Below are 25232 nucleotides of genomic sequence, written 5' to 3'. Positions count from 1 at the left end.
AGAGAGGTGATCTTTGTGTTTATCTGGGTGGCTCTCTGCTAGCACAGCTGACCCACGTGGCCGGATCCAAGGTGCTCCTCATCTGAATAGACAGGAGGTGTCTTCTTTTGAAATTTATTTTTATTTGTATAAATATAAATGGATATAGATGATAAAAAGTAATTGAATTATAAAAATTATTCAGAAGTATAAAAAAGCAATATGATTCTAATGATATCATAAAATTATAAAGTATAAAAAGGCAATAATTGTAAAAAAGTCAGAATAGTAGGGTGGATCTAATAGTGCTCCCCCATTCATGTCCACCTGGAACGTCAAAATGTGACCTTACTTAGAAATAGTCTTTGCAGATGTAACTAAGTTATGACGAAGTCCTACTGGATTAAGAGTGGGCCTTACGTACAATGACTGATGCTTTTATACGAGGAAAGGGTACAGACACACAGAGGGGCACATAGGGAGAAGGCCATTGGATGAGGAAGGCAGACATTGGAGTGCTGTAGCCACCAGCCAAGGAATGTCAAGGACTACAGGCAGCCACCACAAGCCAGAAGAGAGGCATAGAACAGACTCTTCCTCAGAGCCCCCAGGAAGAGCCAACATCTTGATTTCAGGCTTCTGGGCTCCTGAACTGTGAGAGAATAAATCTCTGTTGTATTAAGCCATCTAGTTTGTGGCAATTTGTTACAGTAGCCCCAGCAAGCTAATCCACAGGCTAATCTCAAAAATTCAGCACACTCTTGTCTGCATAGACCCAACCAGAAGGCCTATGAGGTTTTGACGCTATAACCTACAGGCTCATCCTACAAAAGTTAAAGGGGCAGTTTCTTGTGCGTGCAGATGCTTTCAAGTGTACTGTAACTGTCAGTAGAAGATCAGATCCCCAGAGTTAGGAAAACTTCCTAATACAAATTAGGCCCAAGGTGCCTCTATGCACTGCAGGGATTGGTGTAGGCTCCTCGATCCCCATAGACAGGAACCATATCAAGACTTATCAAACTATATCAAACCATATCAAGAAAAACATTATCAAGACCTCTGAGCCAGGCTGGGGCTAAACCAATTGGAAAAATATTAACAAAGGAAGGAAACATGCTTAGTAAGGACCTTGTGTTGTGTTAGGACCTTAAAAAGGACCCCACCCCACATCACAGATGTGCCCGAGATCCCACAACCAATCCAGGTCAGTCTGTTTCCAAAAGTGTTCACCTTCATATTCCCAGCCAAAAGACATACAGTTAATATTTATCAAGAGCTGTGTATTAGTTTCTGATCTTAGTGCTTCATCTGAATTACCTTAATCCTCCTAAAAATCACGTGAAATGAGTATATCGTTCTCCGCTGTACCAACGAGAAGACTACAGCACATAGAGACCACAGATCTAGCCTAAAGTTACACAGTGGAAGGCCCTGGAGTGTGAATCAGGAAGTCTGACTCTAGAGCATCCCCAGGAACAGGAGGTAGGCAAGGACATTCATGCTCTCCAAGGTCAGAGAGTCAAAATCTGCCCTCAGAATTGGAGGTTGGAGATGGACTAAAGAAGTCACTGTAGGCCATAGGGGCTCTTGCTGGCTGAAGGTGGATTGCTAGTTGGTGAGAAGTGAGACCATAAGCCCAGGGGACAGGAGCTGCTAGCAGAGGTGGAGGGCGGTTTAGAAACAGCCAGTGATCATTTTTACATATATACACTAAAGACATGTATTTGTTGAGAGAAGCCTCAAAATGTTTTTGACTGCTTTTAGAATCTCTGCCGTTAGACAAAAATTAGCTATTAACTAGAGAGATGAACTCCTTATTTTTGTGCTGGTTTCTAGAAAAGCCTAATTTGAAAGATAAATATGTGACACCAAATGTTTCTAAGGATTCAAGTCATATTTTCGTTTATTTTTCATGAAATAAATGTGAAATTCTAATTTTTCTTTTATTCTAAAGCTACTCATTTTCTCTCCATTTCTCCAAAAATATTTTCTCTAGCATTGCCTCAATTCAATTTTTAGCCTTTTTAAAATTTTGTCCTTTGTTTTTGCAGACTTCTCCCCATTGATCTCCTCCTTGAAACACTTGGCCAATGATTTAATTTTTTTTTAACTTTTTAAATGTTTTTATTTATTTTTGAGAGAGAGAGAGAGAGAGAGAGAGTGGGAGAGGGGCAGAGAGAGAGGGAGACACAGAATCTGAAGCAGGCTTCAGGCTCTGAGTTGTCAGGACAGAGCCCGACATGGGACTTGAACTCACGAGCTGTGAGATCATGACCTGAGACGAAGTCAGATGCTTAACCAACTGAGCCACCCAGGCGCCCCGGCCAATCATTTAATTTAACTTTCCAACTTCTCTTTCCTAATATCTGGTGAACGAAGTGATTTATTCCTTCAGTGAATACATGAGAAGTGCCTGCTCTGGAAGGTGCTATTTCTTTTCCCTTCTGTATTGGATTACATTCTGTGCTCTCCTGTGTTGGAACCTGCATTAATCCACATCTACATCTATCGTTTCCTCCTCTTTTTTTTTTTTTTTCTTTTCTTGCTGTAGGGGTATATTTAACAAAAATATATTGTGTCTGGAAATCACTTTTGCCTTTCCTTTTTGTCTCTAAAATTCCAGAAACACCTTGAATAAAATCCTCTTATAATAGCTTCCATAATGCTTGCTGCTTTTCCAGATTACCGTTGGAATTTTCTAAAGGATTCCCTAGCTCAGAAATTGTAGCCAGATGGAAACATGTTTCCCACATGGGTTCTAAAGGTGCCAAGATTCTGGGCCTTGAGGCAGTCAAACCGTCCTCTCTCACCATAGGCAACCTGAGCATCACCCAACATGGGCAGAAATATTTCCGTTTTCCTGTGGGCCTAGAAATGACAAAGGTGGAGGACACCAGAGGCAGGGAGAATGCCAGAAGAATGCCAGCTCTGGCTGGTGCACCCCGATTGGCTTTCGAGTGGCTGCTACCTCCCACGGGAGTTACCTGTCGGAGTTCTGTCTGAGTTCTCTTCTGCTGAAGCCGGCCCAGTTTCGAAGCCCTCTCTGCCTCTTCAGTAAGGAGCTGCAGGTGCTGGTCCTTTTGCCGCACATCTTCCAAGAGCTTCTCCATGCCGGAGGCCTTCATTAGATCCAGCTGCTGCCTGTGGCGAGCTTCCTCGGTCACTCTGTGTTGCAGCTCTCTCAGCAATTGAGCCTGTGGCAGGAAAAGGCCAAAGGAAATGAAGAAGGCAGAGTCTTTCTTCTCACCAAAAGGTGGGGAAGAAGTTGCCCAGCACAATAGCCAACCCCTCCAGTAGGGCCCAGGGGCGCAACTCTGTGGAATATTCCCGGGCTCAGGGTAATAGAGGCTGGCCTTTCTGTTTGGGCTAGCAGGCAGCAAGACTATCAGGATCTAGGCCAGCTCGGCCTGGACTGTAAGCCCTGAGGCAACAGTCAGGGGGAGAACAAAGGAAACAAAGAGCAAAAGCCAGGCAAGTGGTAATGCCACTGTACAGGTCAAGAAATTTGGTCTTTTAATGCCCAAACTTGATGATAGTATGTATGTTACTTAACTTATTAATCACATATTTATATCTACCACAAACTACATTTGCCTTGTCATTGAGCATTTATCATGACGTAGCTGGGAAGGGTTTGCCTGGGGAGAAAGGAGTGATGTAATACAAAGCAGTGAGTGGAGAAGGGAGGTTCTAATCTTGCCTCTGTTTTGACTTCCAAAATAGCTTTGGGGAAGCCAGGTTCCAGATGGTTAATGAAGGAAAAGCGTAGTGATAATTTGGTTCTGTTTTGAAATTTTTCTAATCAGTAGCACCATAAGTACCAGATGTCCAATCCTCAATTATAATACTAATACTAATAATATTTGTATGGTGATGTTACAGTTTACATAATTATACTCCATTCTTCACCTGGTGCACAATAACAGAGGATGTCAGGTCCAAAAGGAACAAATTATATGTCGTGTTTTAAATATGCCCAGCTTTCCCAGACTCTTATTTAAACTCAACTCTTCTCTTTCTAAACCTAGGGTCTTTCTGGGGTACCTGGGGGGCTCAGCCAGTTAAGCATCTGACTCTTGGTTTCAGCTCAGGTCGTGATCTCACAGTTCGTGGATTTGAGCCCTGCTCAGGCTCTGTGCTGACAGCAGGGAGCCTGCTTGGGATTCTCTCTCTCTCTCTCTCTCTCTCTCTCTCTCTCTCTCTCCTCTTTCTCTCTCAATAAACAAATAAACTTAAAAAAAGATACAAAACTGTTAAAAGAAATAAAAATAAGAAAACTAAACCTAGGGTCTTTCTGCTTCATTCATGCTTGGAGAGCTGGCCCAGTTATTAGAGCTTAAACTTGGAAACACCTTCATTGTGGTGCCTACCCCTTATTGAGCAGCAGTGACTTCTGAAATTATGACTTAGTATGGGTGGATCATCAGGAAAGAATGCAAGACTCTGTTTGGGGAATAACGCTGATGGCTAGGCCACACTCCACGTGCAGAAGGTCACTATCGATGGAAAGCGTGCTTGGAGATGAAAGGACTGGGCTAAAGGCAGAGACCTACATCCCAAGATGCCCTCTAGGCAAAAAGATCCTCTGAGAAACACATACACATACACACTACACACCGAAGAACGATCTTTTGTAAGGGTGGTATTTCACCATCTTAGCCAACTTTTGGCCACTCTCCTTGGTGTCTAGGGCTAGAAAGGATGTAGAAGCGAAGCTGAGGTCTGGGCCATCTTTCTCTGGCAGTGCCTCCTGCTTGGCCTCAGCTGTGGAGTCCCGGTGACTGCTGCAGGAGGCAGGGTGCTGCTTCCAGGGCCACAGTCAGCTTTGCAGAGCGAGCTCAAAGGGAGGGAGGAAGAGGGGTTCTGGTGTTCAGATACCTGGTTATCCTGCTGCTTGCGCATCCTGGTGTTGGCGGCCTGAGCCCCGGCCAGGGCCTGCCGTAGCACCCCTAACTGCTGATGAAATAAAACCGCTTCTTGTTCTGCCATCAGCTTGATGCTCAAACACTCTTTTTTACTTTGCATGGCTTCCTGTGAACACCCCCAAACACAGTAAGATAGGAAATAAGTTTCCTTTCCATAGTTTTCATTTCAGAAGAGACTCTAAACCACTTCATTATCCATCATTTTTAAAAAGTTCCGGTAGAGGGGTACTTGGGTGGCTCAGTTGGCTCAGGCATGATCTCACGGTTTGTGAGTTCGAGCCTCAGGTCAGGCTCACTGTTGTCATTGTCCGAGCCCACTTCAGATCCTCTGTCTCCCTCTCTCTCTGCCCCTCCCTGACTCATGTTCTTGTTCTCTGTCTCTCTTAAAAATAAACATTAAAAAAAAAAAACACTTCTGGTAGAAACAAGCTCTAGTCGCCTTCTCTGTGTCCTCACTGAAGAACAGTGTGGCAGAGCAAATAGGGACTTTCAGAAACACTAAGTGAAAGTTTCCAAACCACTATTTTTATGTGCTTTGGTTCCAATTTGCCTTGAAGCCGATTTTCCACTTATTTTGTTACTCCATTTTCCTCAGATAATCATGTCTGAAAACTCAAAGATTTACGGTGTTTGCATGAAGCTGCCTCAAACCCTCGGGATGTCCTCCCTCCATTTTTCCCCTTTTCTCGTGCTAGACTCTCTGTTCTCCCATTTGCTTCTTTGCCATTGGCTTCTGGCTCTTTCCTATTTCTCTGGGGGCTCTGACATTCAGTCACTTCCCTGGAAAACTCCCCGACTGTTGACTGTGAGATCCGTTAAGATGGTTGGTCTTGCCAACACCAGGGCAAGACCAGCCCCCCAGGTCAGCCAGCCCCCCACCTCATCAGTCACTCCCTGCTGTGCGGGGTGGGCGGGCCTCCCTCTCCTAACACTCACCTTCTCTGCCCTGTTCAGCTGGCCCTGGAAGCGAGCCCGCTGCACAGCCAACCTCCAGTGGCCCAGGCTCCTCACTTTGCACACCAGGGCAGACAGGCGGCAGTTGTCTTGTTCCAAGGCACGCAGCTGCTCCTGCTGAGAAAGGCTTACTTTCAGAAAAGTCTGCCCCCATGAGAAGGGCACAGATGCTAACATCAGAGACAGGCCTTGGGGCACCTGGGTAGCTCAGCCTTTTTTTTTTTTTTTTTTTCTGATGTTTATTTATTTATTTTGAAAGAGAGTGAGAGTACAAGTGGGGGAGGGGCAGAGAGAGGAGAGAGAGAATCCTATGCGGGCTCCACACTGTCAGTGCAGAGCCCTGGGGCGGGATGGAGACGCTTGATATCACAAACTGTGAGATCATGACCTGACTGGAAATGTGGAAATCAAGAGTCGAAGAGTCGGGTGCTTAACCGACTGAGACACCCAGGTGCCCCAAGGGTCTGACTCTTGGTTTTGGCTCAGGTCACGATCTCACAGTCTGTGAGTTTGAGCCCCGTGTCAGGCTCTGTGCTGGCAGTGAAGAGCCTGCCTGGGATTCTCTCTCCCTCTCTCTCTGCCCCTCCCCCACTCACATATTTTTTTTCTCTGTCTCTCTGTCTCTGTCTCTCTGTCTCTCTCTGTCTCTGTCTCTCTCTCACACACACACACACACACACAAAATAAATAAAAACTTTAAAAAGAAAAAAAGAAACGTGCCTTCCAGAAGATAACACAAGTGTGCTGTGAGCCCTGGTGCCCTTTTAAAATGTCTGATGCAATGCTTTTTCAGGGAAACCAGACTGGAATGCATACAGAGTGAGCGGTAGGGTCAGATGCTGAGATGAAATGCTGATATCCTATCGCTAAATGAAATCACGTACTTTGGCTGGGTTTTCTTTCATTCCTTCATCAGGTCTGGCAGAGCCCCATTTTTTCTTTAGGGCCTTCATATTGTCAATCCCTTCTGTTCTTACTTCGCCAATGAGCTCACACACTTTCTGGATCAAATTCATCTGATTCTCATCCAGTTTTTCCTGCAAATTGCAGACTCAAGTTCAGGAAGGACAGTAGAGGAAGAGTCATTTTGCCTTCTAAAAGCTAACTTTCAGAAATGATTTCACATGAAAAAAAAATCATCCACCCAATTATTCTATCAGGTATTATCTGGAAGTCTCCGTATCAGCCCCCTTTACTATTGTCTTCAGTCCACAGGGCTTCATCAGATGGACCCTACACATCTTAGAGCCTAAGTTACCAGATGCCAAGTTAAGTTGAATGGATAGAAGAGTGGAAGGTCACAGGTGGAAAACCGAGTCACTCCTCCTCCCCCAAAGGGTTACTTGAGAATTTGAACCTAGGGGTTTTTGCAATCAGGTTGACTCAGCAGAATCTGACCAGATAAAACACTATATAGATGAGCCACTAATGAGGAACTACATTAAAAATACAGTAGAGGAAGGAATCAGGCTGGCTACTTTCCCATTTCGGTTTTAGCAGAAGTCTCATTATGAAATAGTCTGTTCTGAATGGCTTGTGGATAACAGCTTTTGGTGGAACAGCTTGATCATTGCTAAGTACAACTACAGACCCAGCATCCTCCGGTGAAGGGTAGAGTTGGGTGTCCTCTCATCTCTGAACCACTTCCCTGGAGAGGAAAGCAGGAAGATAGTGCCCAGCTGGGCAGCCATGGCAGGAAGTCTGGCTCCTGGCCACACAGAGAAAGCTTCCCCACCTACTTAGGAGTCTGGGGTAGAACAGAGAGTCTCTGCTTCAGGTGGCCTGCAGAACTAGGTTAGCCTGGGAGAAGTAGAGAATCCACTTTCTGTCTAGGAATCTGGCATAAGTTAAAAAAAAAATTAAGAAATTTTTCAATAATTTCATTCCTGGAAGATGACTTAGCAATTCCAGACTTCACTGTCTGTTCTCCTGCAATACCAGGCCCAATGCGTTTTGGTTTCGATTCTTTAATATTTGTAAGCACTTGTGTTTTATGGACCCTTCATAAGTGAGGAGGAATCTCTGGTCCTCTCTGGAATGACCAGGCCAAGGCAGAGCTCTGGTGGAAGCTCCTGTCAATGTAACAACTTCAGGGACCCAGAATCCTCCAGGAGAGACAGCGAAGTAAGGACCCACTGGGGGCTGGCTCTGGGAAACATCCACTAGCAAGAGAGGGGGTGGGTTTGTAGTGAAATTCACAATTTTGGGGCAGCTGGACCAGGCTCTGTGATGGCCCATTTTAGGCATGGGGCCTCCATCTTATAGCTCTTCAGACATCATAAGAAAGTGACAGGCTTCTACAGTGCCGTGGGCACACAGGCACCCCATTGCTCCTTTTCTGGATGGACCTTCACTTACAGGTCAGCAGCTGCCCGACACTGGACGTGAGAGAAAGACTGGTGGGCATTTGAAGGCCAGAAAAAAATCACTGACAGCTAATTCAAATTCTGAATCTGTCCAGTAAGCTTTCAGGAGGTGCCAGTTGCTACCTACACCAGGGTCTGTCCTGGCTTAGGGCATTGCACTCTCCTGCTTGGATGGTCACACTCAGTAGACAAACAGTGATATTAACCATTGGGGGTTTTGGAGAAGACACCCCCACCTGTCCTTCACAGCAATCAGATGGCAACAATGGCCCTTGGCAGCAAGTGAGGAAAACAGCAAATAACTAAATTACCTAAAATTTAGTGTCTATCATGGTAAAATAATGAGAACCCATCACTGACCCCTCTCTGCAGTGAACACTCAGAGCCAGAGAATTCTTGGGCCCAACAGGCTCTGGTTACCACAAAGCCCATTCTGTCATTGTGACCACTCTGTGTTTAGTGGCTGTGGAGGTCATTAACACTTGGCTCTCACAGGACTGCCCAGACGTCCGACACAGGTCACTTACTTTTATGTCTAAACATGTCACAAACAGAGCCTGAACTAATGCTTCATATTCTTCTTGGACTTCTTTTCTAATCTTCTCTTTGAGATTCAGATTTTCTTCTTCCAAATCTGTGAGTCGAGCTCTCAGAGCAGTGATTTCCATGATCATATTATGACTGAGCTCTGCAACCTAACAGCACAAATATTGTTTAATGGAAAATAACTCAAAAATTCCAAACTGTCACTACAAAATAGTTCTTTGCATATCAGCGTCAAATTTGCTCTTCTACCTTGAAGCTGATGAAAGAGGTGAACATCCTGTTGTACAAATATGGATGGCAGAATTGAAGGTTGGTTTATGGGTCTCAGAACAGTGCCAGACATATAATAGGTATTCAATAAATGGTTGCCTATTATATGAGGGCATATATATAAGTGTTCCCAGAAGAGGCACATTTAAGCACTTTTTAATCGGATAAAATACTTCCGCTCTCTTGGTCTCCATTTGCAAATTGGCCTTTCTTGACACCTCAGCCTCAATACCTCTTGTGTGGGGAAAAAGTCCTCTGCCCCAACCCAAAAACTAGCAAGAAAAATATAAGTCAAAGCAATACAAAAAACAAAAACCACCAAAAAGCTAAGAAAAAGAAAGCCCTTATTGCTTAAAAAGTGAAAACACACTCCTTAGGTGTTTCTGCAGTGGATCTTCATTGATGGGACTTCTACAGGGCACAAGAAAATAATGCTAGGAAGTTTCCTGTCTTCCTACTGCTGAGACTGTGGATCTGTGAGGTGGAGAAGAGAAACTTTTTGGTAATAACTAACCTACCTGACCAGCGTTGTCTTCAGGAGGACCCGAACCTCTTCGTATAAGATCTAATTCCTGAAGAGGAGAAAAGAATGTACAACAAAACTCAACCATTTGTTCTTCCAATCATGGCTCAGTTCAGGACACCATGCTCCAGACACCTCCCATTTGTGTTAATGGAGCTTCATTTTGAGCTCCTCAAGCTCCACCTGGAGTCAGGACTGTGCTTGTGGTCCCATCGGACTTTAGGATGCCCAACATGAGATCTAAACGCAGCATGAACTTCCAGGTGTCCACACTAATGCAGAAGACTTGGCTATGTGGATAAGCCAAACTGGGGGTAAGGCCAAGACTCGCTTGATATTTGAATGCTTCATTTGATTTTTTTTTTTTCAGGTTTTTGCACTTTTCTTAGGTGAAAAGTAAAATTACACCAAACCTCTGAAGCAATCCATTTTAAAACGGTGTGCAATTAGGACAGGAGAAGTGACCCTTTGGGTCCCACCAGTGGGACATCATTTTAAGGAAGTCTCATTAATGAGACCCGTGAAGTGCATCCTGAAGACAGAGTTTATTCAAGGATCTTGGCTTCTAGGCTAGACCATGGATAGCACAAGGTACTTTGGGGTTGCTTAGGTGGGAAGGTCAGTTATGCATCTTCCCTGGGGGAGCGACGGGGGTGCGGGGGTGGAGTGGTGACCTGCTCCTTTGTCGCTAACTTTTCATATTCTCCACTAGACGCCTCCAAAGCACACAACCCAGTGTTTCTGAGCCATCACTCTTGCAGCTGATAATACCAGAGCCCAAGAAAATGAGCCAGTGAGAAGAGACATTGGAGAGTACCAATCATTCTCAGTTCTTGCATAAGAACACCTCCCCTAGCCTCTGTTCTATTCTCTTTGGAGTGACTCCCAGGCTTTCCTATCCACACCTTCCCCATCACACTTCCTGTCTCTCTGGGAACGTACTTGTTCTTTCTGGCAGAGCTTCTGCCTAGCATGCTCCAACACATGCTCATAATACATGGAGTAGCTCTCGAAGTTGCTGCGTTCTCTTGCCATCACTTCACAACCCAGGGAAAGGAGGCAGGCCTCAAGGTGCTCTTTCCTGAAAGTGATCTGAAAAGGAAGGGGCATCATTCACAGCAGCTCCAGCAGGACAGCCTCACTGTGCCAGGGCTCATGGCACACGTTGCCTTGGCTCACAGACCCATGTCTAGTTCTCCTCCATAGAAAACATGGGCTCTACCCTTCCAAGTCTCTCTTTCAAGTCTGCTCTTAGTATTTGCAGGGCAGGGACAAGAGTACATATGGAGGCCCACCTGCCACATACCTAAGTATTCTAGATGCTTAAAGGTTGGAAATCAAACTAACAAACTATTAATTCTCCTACTTTGAAAAATAGATCTTCAAAATTGTTTGGAAGGCCAGGCTTGGACTACTCTGTGTTCTATGCTGAAATGTGGTGATGTGGAGTGAACTGGTCACCAACCTAGAGTTTGCAGCATGACACCCTTCTCTTTCTACCTCTGGCTTCACATCATACTGTAGATGGCCCTCACATGCATGTAAATGGACAGTCAGCTGTCTATGCCTCTACACAGCCACCCTGGACTACTCCTTAGGCCAGGGTATGCACACTGGCAGTAAGGTACACTCTCCCTCTGGGGAGCAGGATCTGGGGACTTTCCAGGGAGAATTCCAGGGTCTCAGGTACCTGAAGTGTGGTCTAGAAGGAGGGCCAGGGATCTGAGTGGGCATGTCCACTTGGCTGTAGGTATTTCTCACCCTGTGAGGAAGAGTGAAAGGAGAAGAACCAGAGGGGCTCTCTGAAGTATGAGCACCTGGCAGGGACCCCTCTAGCTGTGATTGAAGGGTCATACTGCTCATTCTCTTGGCAGTCCCATTTCTTCCCCTTTCTCTAAGAAATTGGGCATCCTTTTGAAGAGATAACCATTAAGGAAAAGAAGAAAAGTCCACCCCTCCAAGGCAAGGTTAGATTTAATCTGTGGAGAGAAATGGGAACCAATATGTAGAAGATAGGACCAACCTACCTTGACTAGGGCCTGCATGTCTATGAGTGTTTTTGTGTGTCTCTATGTGTCTGTATCAGTGAGTGCATCTGGGGTGCATTTAAGGATATGATTGTGCGTCTGTGTCTGTATGCATTAGTGTATATGTGTATGTGTATCTATGTCTCTCATGTATGTCTCTGTGAATGTCTATATATATTTCTGTGTCTATGTGTGACCCTTTGTGTGTATCATTGAGTGTATCTGGGGGTCTTTGGGGGCCCAATCCAAGACCCAGCCTGCAGGCTTACATGAGCTTTATCTGTGATACTTCAGGGTCACGAGGGCTCCAGGCCTCGTGGCAGTCTGCCACAGAAGGATCTGGGGACTTCTGGGGTGGGTCCTGTGGCCCAGTGAGCCCCAGTTCATGGTCCTATCAGTGCAACCTCAGTGTCCCCACTGACTTTCAGAGAAAGAGCAGCCAGACTTTGTCAAGGCAAGTTATTGAGGCAAACTAGCAGAGATGGAAAATAGTGATAAAATGCAGTACTGATGGAGGGAAACAGCCTGCTCACCACTGCTGATGGCAAGGGTGATCAATGTGGCATTCTGGAGGGCAGACTAGCTGTATCTGTGAAAAGATTTTAAAATGTTCATGCCCTTTGGCTCAGTAATTCCTCTTCTAGAACTTTATCTTTAGGGGATGATAAAAGCGATACACAAAAATATATGTAAACAGATGTCCTTGATCTTTCTAACAGAAGAGAGAAATGGCAACAACCAAAAGTGACTAATAAAGGGAAACAGGTTGAATTTTTTTCATCCATCTGTACAATGAAATATCAAACCGCCACCAAAAATTATGCTGTGGACATATGTTTATTGACAGGGGAACATGTTGATAACATGTACTCAAGTGAAAAAAAAGTACACTACAATAAAAGGGCATGTAGAATAATCTAACTTGGCTTAAAAAATGTTGATGAATGAAAAAAAACTATAAATGAAGTTTGGAAGGAAATATGCCAAAATACTAATAGTAGTTATCAATGAGGGTAAGCTAATGAGTGTATTTTCCAATATATGATATTTCTATTTTCTAATATAATCATAACATGTTTATATAATGAAGATAATTATATATAAAATGTACAAATAAACAAAATGTATAACCTAATGAAAAGATAGTAAAGCTTTTGTAAAGATCATGATCCACAGCAGCTTGGCAAGGCACACTGAAGAGATGTAGAATGGAAACAGTGGATGAACACTTCTGCTCATGGGGGATTTCATGAGCAGGGCCAGGCAGTCAGAGGAGGACACATAGCCTCCCTCTCTCATTCTGTGGGGCTTCCTCAAGGGGCCCCTTTTAGTGGAGTAGGATTTGGGGCAATCTAACCTGCTCTGGAAAGTGATCAGTAAGACAGTTGGATTTAGCTTCTGACACCAAGGCAAAGGGAATCAAGATTTGATGGCCCTTGACTTCTTTATGGTGAAAGGGTCAAGGCTATGTGGACTTAGTAACGACAAAGGAAATACTTCCCAGACAAAGTATGATGAAAGCCCGAAACGTTGAGACATTGCGAAACCACATTAAAGGCCATCAAGGCTGGTGACCCTTTCCAGGTGGCCTGGACCCAGTGCTTGGAATCGGCCACAGTGACTCACCCCTTGCTGTCCTGGACAGCACTGTCTGGATCCGACTGTGCCAGCCAGGCCTCCAACGGCTTTTTAGCAGGGCAAACACTTCTCAAACTAATGTTACTATAGCCACCATAGTAGATATAGGATCCCAAATAAACAGAAATGCAGACTTGAACCACAATGGCTCTCTACCATTCCCTCTTAGCCAGTGTGATATTTTACCTAGTAAGGGTGAGGCACCTCTGGGTGAGTCTCTGTGTTACACCACAGAGGTAGGAATGGCCAGGAGCCCCCTTGGGCATCCCTGGAGGCCAGAGAAATTGTGTTGCTTCCTTCCCTCAGTGGTTCTGTTGGGGCCTCAGGAGATTGAGCTGAAAGATCAACTCAAGGGGATGATGCATAGAGGGTGAGTGTGAAGGCAAGGAGAGGGGATAAGGGCCCAGCCAGAGCATTTGCAGTGGGGACATGGAGTGGGGAGCAAGTCTGAGGTGGGGCAGACAGGAAACTGTTATTGACAGGTGACAGAGAGTTGCAGGGAGACTCCTAAGCTCCTAGGAGTCTCTCTCTCCAAGTGATCTTTGATTTTGCAGACTTACCCAGCCTTCCAGAGGCAGCCTTTGGAGCTGCCTGAACAGCATCTGTTGTGGGACTACAGCCTGTGTGGCTTCTATTGACATAATTTTTCTATGAACCCTACGCGGGGCTCAAATTCACCAACTGCAAGATCATGACCTGATCTGAAGTGGGACACTCAACCTACTGAGCCACCCAGGTGCCCCCAGAGCAATTTGTTTCTTAAAAGCTGTTCTGCAGCCTACTCTTGCCTTCCTAGGTCACTAAATGCCAGCTCTGTGCCAAAATGCAGCATGAAGTGGGTTCATCTGCCAACTTCCCCTTCAAGGCAGGCCCCAGGCTTCCATAAAAACTACAGAGTGAAAATCATGTTCTCCAGTGGCCTGATTCCTTCACCAACAGTTAAATCTGAACTATGATGAATGGCACTGGCTGGAAAAGCACCAGATTGCCCCATAGACTGATCTAGAGAGCCAGCCTGGGGTGAAGCATGGCAGGTGCTAGGCCTTGTTATGGCAAAAGTCTGGCTCTGCTGGAAGCAAATTGCCCTTCTGTGGTTTGCTTCTTCTTGAAGCCCCTCATAACTCATCTAGTATCTATCAGGCACATACGAGGTGTTTTGATGATGTTTATAAAACCCACCTCTGCTGACAAGATGCTTCAATGATTTCCCGCTGAAATCTGGGATAACATCCAAACTCCTAAGGATTGCCTACAATGTCATTCAGCAACTGGCCCTGCCCACCTTTTCAGTGTCCTCTTCTGAACTCTGCTCTACTCCCTTCTTAGATTGCTCTGCCTTCCTTCTTCAGCCCCTCTTCATCTGGCCAACTCTTATTTGTGCCTTAAGACTTGGCCCAAACAACACCTCCTCCAGGAAGTCTTCCCCATTTCTTCCCTACCTGCTAGCTGGGTTATATCCCCTGTGTATGCCTCTTTCAAAGCATTTAACATGAAGTGCCTTTTCTTGACACTCCTGGGTCACCTGGTTCCATAAGTTCTTTGAGGGCAAGAACTGTACCTTTTGCCTTTAATCTAACAAAGTGCCTAGAAAAAAATAGGAGATCTATAAATACTTGCTAAATGAGTGAATGACTTTTGACATATGAATGGAAATGGTTCTGGAATCCACACAACAGACTATTATAGTTCTGATTTGCCATAAGGGTCAGTCTCTAACTTCAGGTCGGTGTGTTTAGTATGACATTTGAGCAAGATGTTAGAACTGATGGTGAAAGGCTGTTTTTCTAGAATTTGGGGAAAGAAGCAAAGATCACTAGAGGCCAATATGGACTCAAGAAAAATCAGGTCAGATTAACCTTTCCTCAGAAAATATATAGCACTTGAAGTGTATCTGGATTTCAGCAGGACATCTAAAAGGTTTCTCCACTGGACCTTGTGGACCAGTGGAGAACACAGGCTGGGTGACAGTACAACTGGATGGGCTTCTGACCACTGAAAGACTGTGCCCAAAGAGTGTGGTCAGCCTGAAGGGGACCATAGGGGGTAGCACAAGGATTGGGACCTGTCCTGGCATACACGGTTAGTAATGACTTGAATGAGAATACTGAGGGCAGGCTGACAAGAACCTGGGAGAGGGAGACAGTGCTGAATGATAAAAATCCAGATTTTTAAGGATTTTAAGAAGTTCACCGTGGACCAAGTTGAACAAGACCGAGGCTAATAATATGGCAGCAGCAGGATGCCTGAAGGCAATGTGGGCTTCAGGTGACTGTCAGCCTAATAAGTCAACAGTGACGTGGCTCCCAATACCAGGCACACTCATGGGCATTAATCAAAGGACACACAGGACAAGTGCACTCTTTGCCGGTCAGACAATCTTGAACTTAGAGGGGACTGACCAGGATGGTAGAGTTGCTCATATAAAGTGATCAAAGGAAAGGAAGGCAGTTTAGTCTGAAGAAGAGAAGGCTGGGCTCAGGTCCTCAATGTATGCGTGTGTGGTCTGTACTTGGTACAGAAGCACCGAGGTTAGGGAGGAGCGCGGCGCCTGCTCTCTTTCCTAGTCCATGTGCCCTGGCTTGGACTGCACCCGTCTGGAGGAAGGGGTGACTATTTGTAATCCACGGCGCAGAGGTGCACCTGTCTGGGTTTGTGCTACTATAGCAGGTCCCTCATTGTAATTGTACGGAGGCTTCACACATGCCAGCAGTGGCAGTAATTGAGCTTCTCTGACTGACCTGCCCTTAGATATCCAAAGGCTTGTTGTGAGGGGTCAGAACCATGATCTGTGGTGTTCCAGGGACAGAACTAGGATCCACAATGGAGGTGGTGGAAGGCCAAATCCAGCTCAGTAAAAGCTGCTTGAAATATGAGCTGCCAGGAAATGGCTGGGGATAGGGGGTGGGCTTGGAAGAGAGTGAGTTCCCTGTCTTTGCAGATCATTCAGAAAAGTCTAGAAGTCCACCAGGCATAGAATTTGGAGGGGTCTAACGTCCTGGCGTCTCATTATTCCAAGACACTGGCAGGCAGGTACCAACCTGATCAGTGTGACTTGAGTTTCAGTCATACCTGATATGGGTTTGTCCTAATACTTTCATTTCTTTCCTAGATGACCCCATCTTCAGTGTTGGAGTAAAGTGTATACATAGGAGTGGAGCAGATCTTGAGCTACAACCTTTTTGTTTGTTTTTATTGTAGTAAAATATATGTAACGTAAAATTTGCCATTTAAACCATTTATTTTTGTAAGTAGGCTCCACACCCAGCATGGAGCCCAATGTGGGGCTTGAACTCACAACCCTGATATCATGGCCTGAGCTGAAATCAAGAGTCAAACGCTTAACCAACTGAGCCACCCAGGTGCCCCCATTTAAACTATTTTTCAGTGTAAAGTCCAGTGGCATTCACACTGTTGTACAATCGATCTCTAGAACTGTCTTCAGCTTGCAAAACTGAAATTCTTATACCCACTGAACACCAACTCCCCATTCGCCCTCCCCCCAGCTCCTAACAACCACCATTCTACTTTCTGTCTCCATGAATTTGACTACTGTGGGTGCCTCATATAAGTGGAATCGTGCAGAATTTATGCTTTTGTGACTGGCTTTTTTCACTGAGCATAAGGTCTTCAAGGTGCATCCATGATGAAGCATGTGTCAGGGTTGACTTCCTTTTTTTAAAGGAGAGGCACAACAGTCTGTGCTTCAAACACGTTTCTGAGCATGCCCTGCCCTAATCACCTCTGTATCTCTGGTTGAGAATCTCTGAGCTGCAGAGACCAAAAGGGACCACTTCACCCATTCATCAGAATACACAGTACTACACTTGGGTATCATTGAAAGCTTAAATGAAATACATGTAAATCATCAAGCTCTGAGGAAAAATGTATCCCCAACCAAGCTAGTGAATTCTCTGTCTCGTAATTAAAAACTGAAGTGTTGTTAATAAAATTACGGGGAATATTTGAAGAACTTAGAAAAATATAAATTTGAGGGAAATGTTGTTTTAAAAAATTAGGTATGTTTTGCTAAATCAGGTTTTTAAAGAAATGGTTGAATTTCAAAGGCAACTGGATTTGCTTCTACCTAATGTACTTATGTTTAATTTGTTAATGATCCTAAAAGCTCTGCTATGGCCAAATATCCACATACACTCTCTTATCTTGCCTTTTCAGCACTATTTAGGAATAGTCAAGAGTAAACAGTTGATAACTTTAAGGACTGTGTGTATGTATATTGTATGTATTAAGTACATATTATTGTTAAATATATATTATATAGACTTGTTATGGATTCAAATAGATATATACCAAAAATTGTTGAAGCTGGTTTGCTTTGTGGAGAGGAAACAGGATGGTGGAATAAGGAGGGTTGGAAATGTTACCTTTCTGTTGGTTGTTTTTTTTTTTTTTTTTGTACTGTACATTTTAAAAATGTTTTCTAGTTAGTGGAATTATTGGCTATTTTAGTTTCTCTCTTTTAAGTTTTGAATATTAAAAAATCAATGCAGGAAATGTTGCTAAAACAACTCATTCATCAACAAACTCCAAGGTTACTTTAAAAAGTTGGCTGAATCTGAAATTAGTCAACATGCAAATTCAAATTTCTCTCTCCTAATTTATTAGAAATCAGTCTTTTCCCAAAATTAAAATTATAACAAGTGATTGCTACTTTAAGCCTGAGTGTTCATATATTCATTCTAAGGGAATAAGGGAAGCATTGGGAAATGGGTTAAGCAGAAAGTCTTCTTTGCTTGGGTTAATGTTACAAAAAAAATACACTCCAAAATGACTAACTTTCAATACATACCTCTAGTCCACCATCCTGGTAATTTTCCATTAATCTCTGTACAAATTTTTCAACTATTTGTGGTCTGATAACTGAAAAGTTTTCTTTCATGACATGGTGCTTCCAAAGGTCTAGGGGGAGAAACATAATGATGCTAGTATCATGAAACACTGAACAATGATTAATGGCATTACACTGGACACAAGAAGCTGTTATTTCCAAATCCACAAAACTTAACGGGTGAGGAAGGGGGAAGGGAGGAAGTGGATGAGGACACAGGGTCCTCCAGAACATAGGAATAAGGAAGATCTACAACAAGAGTCCTAATGAAAAGATTTGGAAGAGTATCTCTGAAACCCCATGAACAATATTCTGTTATCCTAACTAAAGATCCCGAATCAAATGTTATTATTGATCCTACATGATACCTATTTTCACTAAGTCATTAAGTATCTGAACAATTATTTTGGCCTAATGTAGTTAACATAAATAAATGAAGAGCTATTATAGTTACAGTTACAGACTAGAAATGTTGAGGGCTGACAGGCTATGAACTTTAGCTCCTGGATTGAAGCAGCAATAGGCTGACACATACAAGATGAGGCATATATGCAATATTCAGAGAAGCATTGTTTAGGACGGCAGAAGCTTGGACGCAACATATAAACTATGGTATATCCTTCCAATGGAATAGTATGCATCTCTGAAAAGAAACCTCCCCATGTACTAATAGGAAAAGAACCATAGATTTTTTTTCCCAATTTTTTTAATGTTTATTTTTATTTTTTTTAGAGAGAGAGACAGAGCATGAGCAGGGGAGGGGCAGAGAGAGAGATAGAGGGGACACAGAATCTGAAGCAGGCTCTAGGCTCTGAGCTGTCAGCAAAGAGCATGATGTGGGGCTTGAGCCCACGAACCGTGAGATCATGACCTGAGCCGAAGTTGGACACTTAACCAATTGAGCCACCCAGGTGCCCTAAGAACTATTGATTTCTATGTGAAAAATGCAAGGTGAAGAAAAGTGAATATAACATGTTATGTTTTATAAGAAAGACATGATAAATATTAAATGAGGGGATATCCCCTCAAGCCTACTCAAGATTATTGCTCCAGAATGCCAGTGTTCTCCAATATCACTTCTCCCCTCTTTCTTGGATCATTCACAATAGTTCATGTTATCTCTCCCACCTCATAAAATCCTGCTTTTGACCCCACTTCCCCTGTCAGCTATTGCTTCATTTTTTTCGCTCTCTTTTTAGCAAAACTCTCAGGAAGAAAGGCCTATCCTGGCTGGCTGTGACTTCTCTCCAAATCCTTCGTAAGCCCACTCACCCGGCTTTCCCCTCCATCACTCCCCTGAACCTGATTTTGTTATAAACACCAGTGACCTCAACATGACTAAAAACATTGCTTTTACCTGACTACCAGAAGCATTTCACACAATTTGTCACATTCCTCCTGCTTGAGAAACTTTCATCACTAGATGTTGGGACACCACTGTCTTAGTTTTCCTCTACCTCAGTGTCTGCTCCTTCTAAGTCCCTTTTGCTGGTTCTCCTTGTCCTCTCCCCCAGCTCTCTTTTTGTTTGTTCTGTTTTAAGTTTATTTATTTTTAGACAGAGAGAGAGAGAGAGAGAGAGAGCAGGGGAGGGGCATAGAGAGAGGGAGAGAGAGAGAATTCCAAGCAGACTCCATGCTGTCAGTGCAGAGCCTGACAGGGCTCGAATTCATGAACCGTGAGATTATAACCTGAGCCGAAATCAAGAGTCAGACACTTAATGGACTGAGCCACCCAGGCTCCCCAACCCACCCTGGAACTTAACATAAGAGTGTCCTAGGACTCAGCCCTTGGTTCACCTCCTTTTTTTCTATCTACGCTCACTTCCTTGGCTATCTTATGTAGTCTCATAGCTAAATACCATCCATATGTGGACAACCTTCAAATTGAGATCTAATACTCACTTGGCATCTCTTCTTGGATGTCTAAAAGGGTTTTCTTTTCGTTTTTTAAAATTAATTAATTATATTTTGAGATTGAGAGAGAGGCAGAGGGAGAGTGAGAGAGAGAATCCTAAGCAGTCTTGATCTCACGACTGAGATCATGACCTGAGCCAAAATTGAGTTGGATGCTTAACTAACTGAGCCACCCAGGCACCCCTAAAAGGTATTTCAAACATCACTTGTGCATAATTAATTTCTTTATTTTTTTTTAACTTTTTTAAAAAAATGTTTATTTATTCTTGAGAGAGAGACAGAGTGTGAGCGGGAGAAGGGCAGAGAGAGAGGGAGACACAGAATCCAAAGAAGGCTCCAGGCTCCGAGCTGTCAGCACAGAGCCTGACACAGGGCTTGACCTCATGAAATGCGAGATCATGACCCGAGCCGAAGTTGGTCGCTTAACCTACTGAGCCACCCAGGCGCCCTAATCTTTGAACTTCTCTCCCTAATTTGCCATCTCAGCTAATGGCAATTCTATTTTCCCAATTGCACAGGTCAAAAATCTTGGGAGTTTTATCATGGACTCTTCTCTTTCCCCCACACCCAACACACAATCCATTAGTAGTTACTTCAAAAACATGCCCTGAATCTGACCACTTAATACTTTCACTGCTCCCAACCTTGTTTGAGCCACCATCTCCCCTTGCTGGGATTATTGTAGTGGCCTCCAAAGCAGCCTCTCCCTTCTTCCATCCTTTTTTCTTTACAGTCCATTCTCAACACAGCAGCCAGAGACACGCCATTAACATATGCCAGATCAAAATCTGGGACAGGCACTGCCTCACACTCGGAGCAAACACTAAGAATAGGCCCTGCATGATCCACTCTCTCTCTTTTCACCCTTCCTCTCTGACTTCACCTCCTCCTTGTTTCCCACTCTCTCTCCACTCCGGCTATGGGTATTTCTGCTTCATAAACATGGTAGGCACACTCTGCTCGAGTCCCTTGGATGGACTGTTCTTCTGTCTGGGATGCTCTTCCCGCAGATACGCACATACCTCCTTCAAACTTTGCTCAATATGTCACTTTCTCCCTGAAGTCTATCCTGACCGTCCTATTTAAAATTGCAATGCGCTCCCTTCAAACCTCCATACGCCATCCTCCTTACTCCATTATTTTCTTACTTCTTGTGTTACTTATTATCTGTGTATCCTCTTCTAGATGATAAACTCCACAAGAGTAAGGAGTTTTACTCCATGACAGTAAGGTTGTACCCCAAAATGGTGCCTAAAATATAGTAGTGTGTAACATACTAGGTGCTCAATAAATAGATAATTGAATGAAAGAATGAATTAGTGTAGGCATAAAGAAGCACTCTTAGGATATATTAAAAACTAATAAAAATGGCTACTTGGGGTGGCAAAAAGGGATCAGTGGTAGCAACTTGATCTCTAAATATGTATATTGTTGTATCGTTTTGAGTTTTAACCAGGTGAATGTTTTAGCTGTTAAAAAAAATCAAACTTAAAAACAACAGGACGGTGCTGGAGCAGTGGAAATATGTCAACACTCCTTAACTTCCATATGGAAGAGCAAAAGCACATGTGTATGTTTAATTACGTTGGGTAGGGCCTACTTCCTTGTGGATGGCCCCAGGGGAGTCTTGAAACAAAGAGAAACCTATGGAGTCAGAGATAGAAGCCAAGCCCTGCCCCACTCCCTTTTCTGCTGTGGGGGTTCTGGCCATCAGCAAGAGTACACACAGGGCCACTCCCTGTCGCCAGCTGTTTCTAATTTCAGACGTGATTTCATACTCATACTTTCATTTTTCTGACAGGAGACTCGGTACACACAAGAGGAAACATCCAGCACAGTCCTCTCAGAAATGTGGATATGACAATGCAGGAGTACCTGGTATTTGCAATTACGTTGTTTACTGGGTGGTCCTGAGTTTGAAAATGGGGTTCCACGATTCTTCTACAATTGGCTACTTTCCATCACGAACATATAAATCTGACTTTGTTTTTCCTTTAGGACAATAAAGGTGATTAGACATAACACCATTGTCCTGGTACAGCTGAAGTGGAAAATCTAAAAAAAAGTTAATGTGCCTAGAAGTTCACACTTCTTAAGATGTTTAAGACTTTTGTACGTCTAAGCTTTGACAAAATGGAGTTCATGTATGCTTCAGAAATTTTTCAGACACAGAATTGGATACTTTTTCCAGGGTACTTGAGTGGTAGGTCTCTGGGTTATGGAAAAGCTTGGCAAGGGACCACATCTGCCACATATTTCTGGTTTGGGGACTGTCAGCTGGCAAATGCCCACAGAGCTGGTTTGGGTTTAGCTCTGGGGCTCAGCTGAAGGGGAAGTATTTTACCAGAGTGCTGGAAATCTTCCCACCATGCTTCTTCCTCATGAGTTCAAGTTCAGACATACAAGTACATCTGTAGGCAGGCGTCAGGGGAAGCCAGGGAGAATAGAATTCATCCAAGAGAAGTAATTTCTGGCCAAGCGGAGTTGGTGGTCTCTAAATGTGTCTCATTTTCATTGTGTGTTGTGTTTGTGGCTTCTCTGAGATGAAGCAGTTTTTGACAGTAGCATGGAGGTGGGAAAGAGACAGCACACTGGGGGTCAAATTAGGGTTTTGTTCTTTCCTCTCATTCTGTGCCCAGGTCCTTTGGCTGGAGGAAACTTTGACTTCCTCCTCGCCAAACCACTTCCCCTCTCTCCCTCTATGAATGCTCCCCCCACCCCTATGCAGCCTCCTCCCTCTAGGAAGCGTATCTTGGTTTGGTAGCATTTCACTTCTCTAACACAACCACCGGCCTCTGTGCCTGAGTGGCTCCTGGGTCCTGAGCCAAGCAGAACTGAAACTTGAAGGCACACAACTGCCAACCAAGGTTGTTCTCCTGACCACCAGGGTTCCCCCAGAAGGTGGGTAGGTTGAAACCTTATTGCTTTAAGCAATGTATTTTGTACTCCTGTGTTTCTCAAACTGCTCCCCAGAACGGTTGAGTTGATGATAGATATTCCCAAGGGGAGAAAAGGGTTCTGTGGTCAAATAAAGGTAAAGAACATTTCATACTCTCTCTCCTGGAGATTTACAGTGCACAGTAGGATAGTAAAGGCTCTGAGGTCTAGAGCAAAGAAATCTTTTTAGCATTATTTACCACAAGTTTCCCAAACTTCTTTGACAACAAATAAAACCTTTCCCCCACAACCCCTGCAAAACGCAGCAGAAATCCTCTTATCCAATCAAGACTAAGAGTTGGTTGATCAAAAGAAGTCTGATAAACCAGAGAATGCTTAAAAAATGACATGTAGTACCTTAAACATTCTATTTAACTTAAAAAACATAAATATACAAACATTTGCCAATTTTCTAATATAGAACTTAGGTCTTTCCTTTGTATGTGCCCACACATTGGAGTTCTGTACTATCTTTCTTCTATAAACCATAACACATAGTACATGGTCTACAATTCCTAGTGTGTGTTTTGTTGTTTTTGTTTGTTTTTTTACTTGTTTCTTTTTTTTATGAAGAAAAAATAAAAAGACCATGAAAAATCCAAATGTGTCATTTTTTAAGGGCAGTTTTAAGTCCATAGAAAAATTGAGCAGATGGGTACAGAGAGTTCCCATATATTCCCTGCCCCCTTCACCTCCAACACACAGCCTCCCCAACTATCAACATCCCACACCAGTGTGGTATGTCTGTCATAACTGATGAGCATACACTAACATGTTATTATCACCCAAAGTCCATAGTTTACATTACAGTTCACAATCTTGGTGAAACTATAGGTTTGACAAATGTATAATTGGCATCTATCCACTATTATATTATCATAAAGAATAGTTTCACTGCCCTAAAATCCCCGTGTTCTGCCTGTTCATCTTTCTCTCCCCTCTAACCCTTTGGCAACCACTGATCTTTTTGCTATCTCCATGGTTCTGCCTTTTCTCGAATGTCATATGGTTGGAATCATGCAATGTGTAGCCTTTTCAGGTGGGCTTCTTTCACTTAGTAATGTGCATTTTTATCCTTGTCTTTTCATGATTTGATAGCTCATTTCTTTTTAGCATTAAATAATATTCCATTGACTGGATGTACCACAGTTTATCCATTTCAACTTTTTTTTTTTAAGTGTATTTATTTATTTATTTATTTAGAGAGAGAGAGACAGAGAGACAGAGCGAGAGAGAGAGAGAACAAGAAGGGGAGGGGCAGAGAGGAGAGATAGAATCCCAAATAGGCTCCATGCCATCAGTGCACAGCCTGATGCAGGGCTCGATAATGACCTGAACCAAGATCGGGAGTTGGACGCTTAACCAACTGCACCACCCAGGCACCCCTCAACTTGATTTTTATTGAGAAGATCTCTTTTTGTACTCCCATTTCATTGGTTTATATAATACTTAATTAAATTACCCACACACAATGACAAATAAAAGTGGCATAAACCGGTTTGAAGCAAACAATGATCAGTGAAGCTAGGTAAACACAGGCAATCCAAAGACTGTGATTAACGACTATTTTGCCGGCTTGTGTTACGAAGGGAATGGGAAGCTTCAGGCAGCCTGGGAGTCTGTTAGTGCAAAGTGCATGAGAGAACTCCTGCCCTAGAATGTTGGGGAACTTGCGTTCTAGGGCACACTGCTGGGAATGCTGGCCTCGGCCACCCTCTTTTAAGTGTTTGGATTGTGCTTCCCTTAAGCAAAACATTTTTGTCCGCTCACTGTTAACATATGTATATTTGTGTATTTCTAACTACCTACAACACTATCACTGGCTAATACTGTATAGTATGATGTACTCAGGGCCAGGCTCATTAACAATGAGAATGGAGCTCAGTCTACATTCCTAGAGTTTTCTTGACCTTTTGAAATTTTTTGTCTGACTTCTTATCAGATGTGGTTAACTTATCTTTTTTAACCTCATACTGTGGCTGAAGATAAGCATGTACCAGGATTAGAAATGTCTTTACTATTACTTTTTTCTTTTTTAAAAAGTTTTTTTTAATGTTTATTTTATTTTTGAGAGAGAGAGAGAGAGAGACAGAGTGTGAGTGGGGGAGGGGCAGAGAGAGAGGGAGACACAGAATCCGAAGCAGGCTCCAGGCTCTGAGCTGTCAGCACAGAGCCTGACGCAGGGCTCGAACTCACAAACCATGAGATCGTGACCTGAGCTGAAGTTGGACGCTTCACTGAGCCACCCAGGCACCCCTGTCTTTACTATTTCTTAGTGCTTGCTTGTGGATTGCCTCCAAGTGGTCA

The 25232-nt window shown here is 43.7% G+C and overlaps 1 protein-coding gene across 6 annotated transcripts in view; it reads right to left on the bottom strand.

Annotated features, from left to right (window-relative positions):
* LOC132667472 (uncharacterized) overlaps positions 1-25232 on the bottom strand; it is a 177155-nt gene that overhangs the window by 8715 nt on the left and 143208 nt on the right. For 4 of the 6 annotated variants that reach the window (XM_060616336.3, XM_060616334.3, XM_081795770.1 and 1 more), the window contains 8 exons: positions 18036-18145; positions 10506-10655; positions 9559-9612; positions 8752-8919; positions 6743-6895; positions 5841-5975; positions 4858-5010; positions 2964-3173 (listed from right to left, as the gene is read on the bottom strand). In XM_060616336.3, the coding sequence (XP_060472319.3) occupies positions 2964-3173; positions 4858-5010; positions 5841-5975; positions 6743-6895; positions 8752-8919; positions 9559-9612; positions 10506-10655; positions 18036-18145 (1133 nt within the window). The remainder of the gene's footprint in view (positions 1-2963; positions 3174-4857; positions 5011-5840; positions 5976-6742; positions 6896-8751; positions 8920-9558; positions 9613-10505; positions 10656-18035; positions 18146-25232) is intronic. The other 2 variants (XM_060616338.3, XM_060616340.3) reach the window with 1 other exon arrangement.

Source organism: Panthera onca, chromosome B2, assembly GCF_046562875.1.
Source record: "Panthera onca isolate mPanOnc1 chromosome B2, mPanOnc1 haplotype 2, whole genome shotgun sequence".
NCBI lineage: Eukaryota > Metazoa > Chordata > Mammalia > Carnivora > Felidae > Panthera > Panthera onca.
The sequence above is the reverse complement of the archived record's forward strand: the minus strand, read 5'-3'. Positions and strand labels throughout refer to the sequence as shown.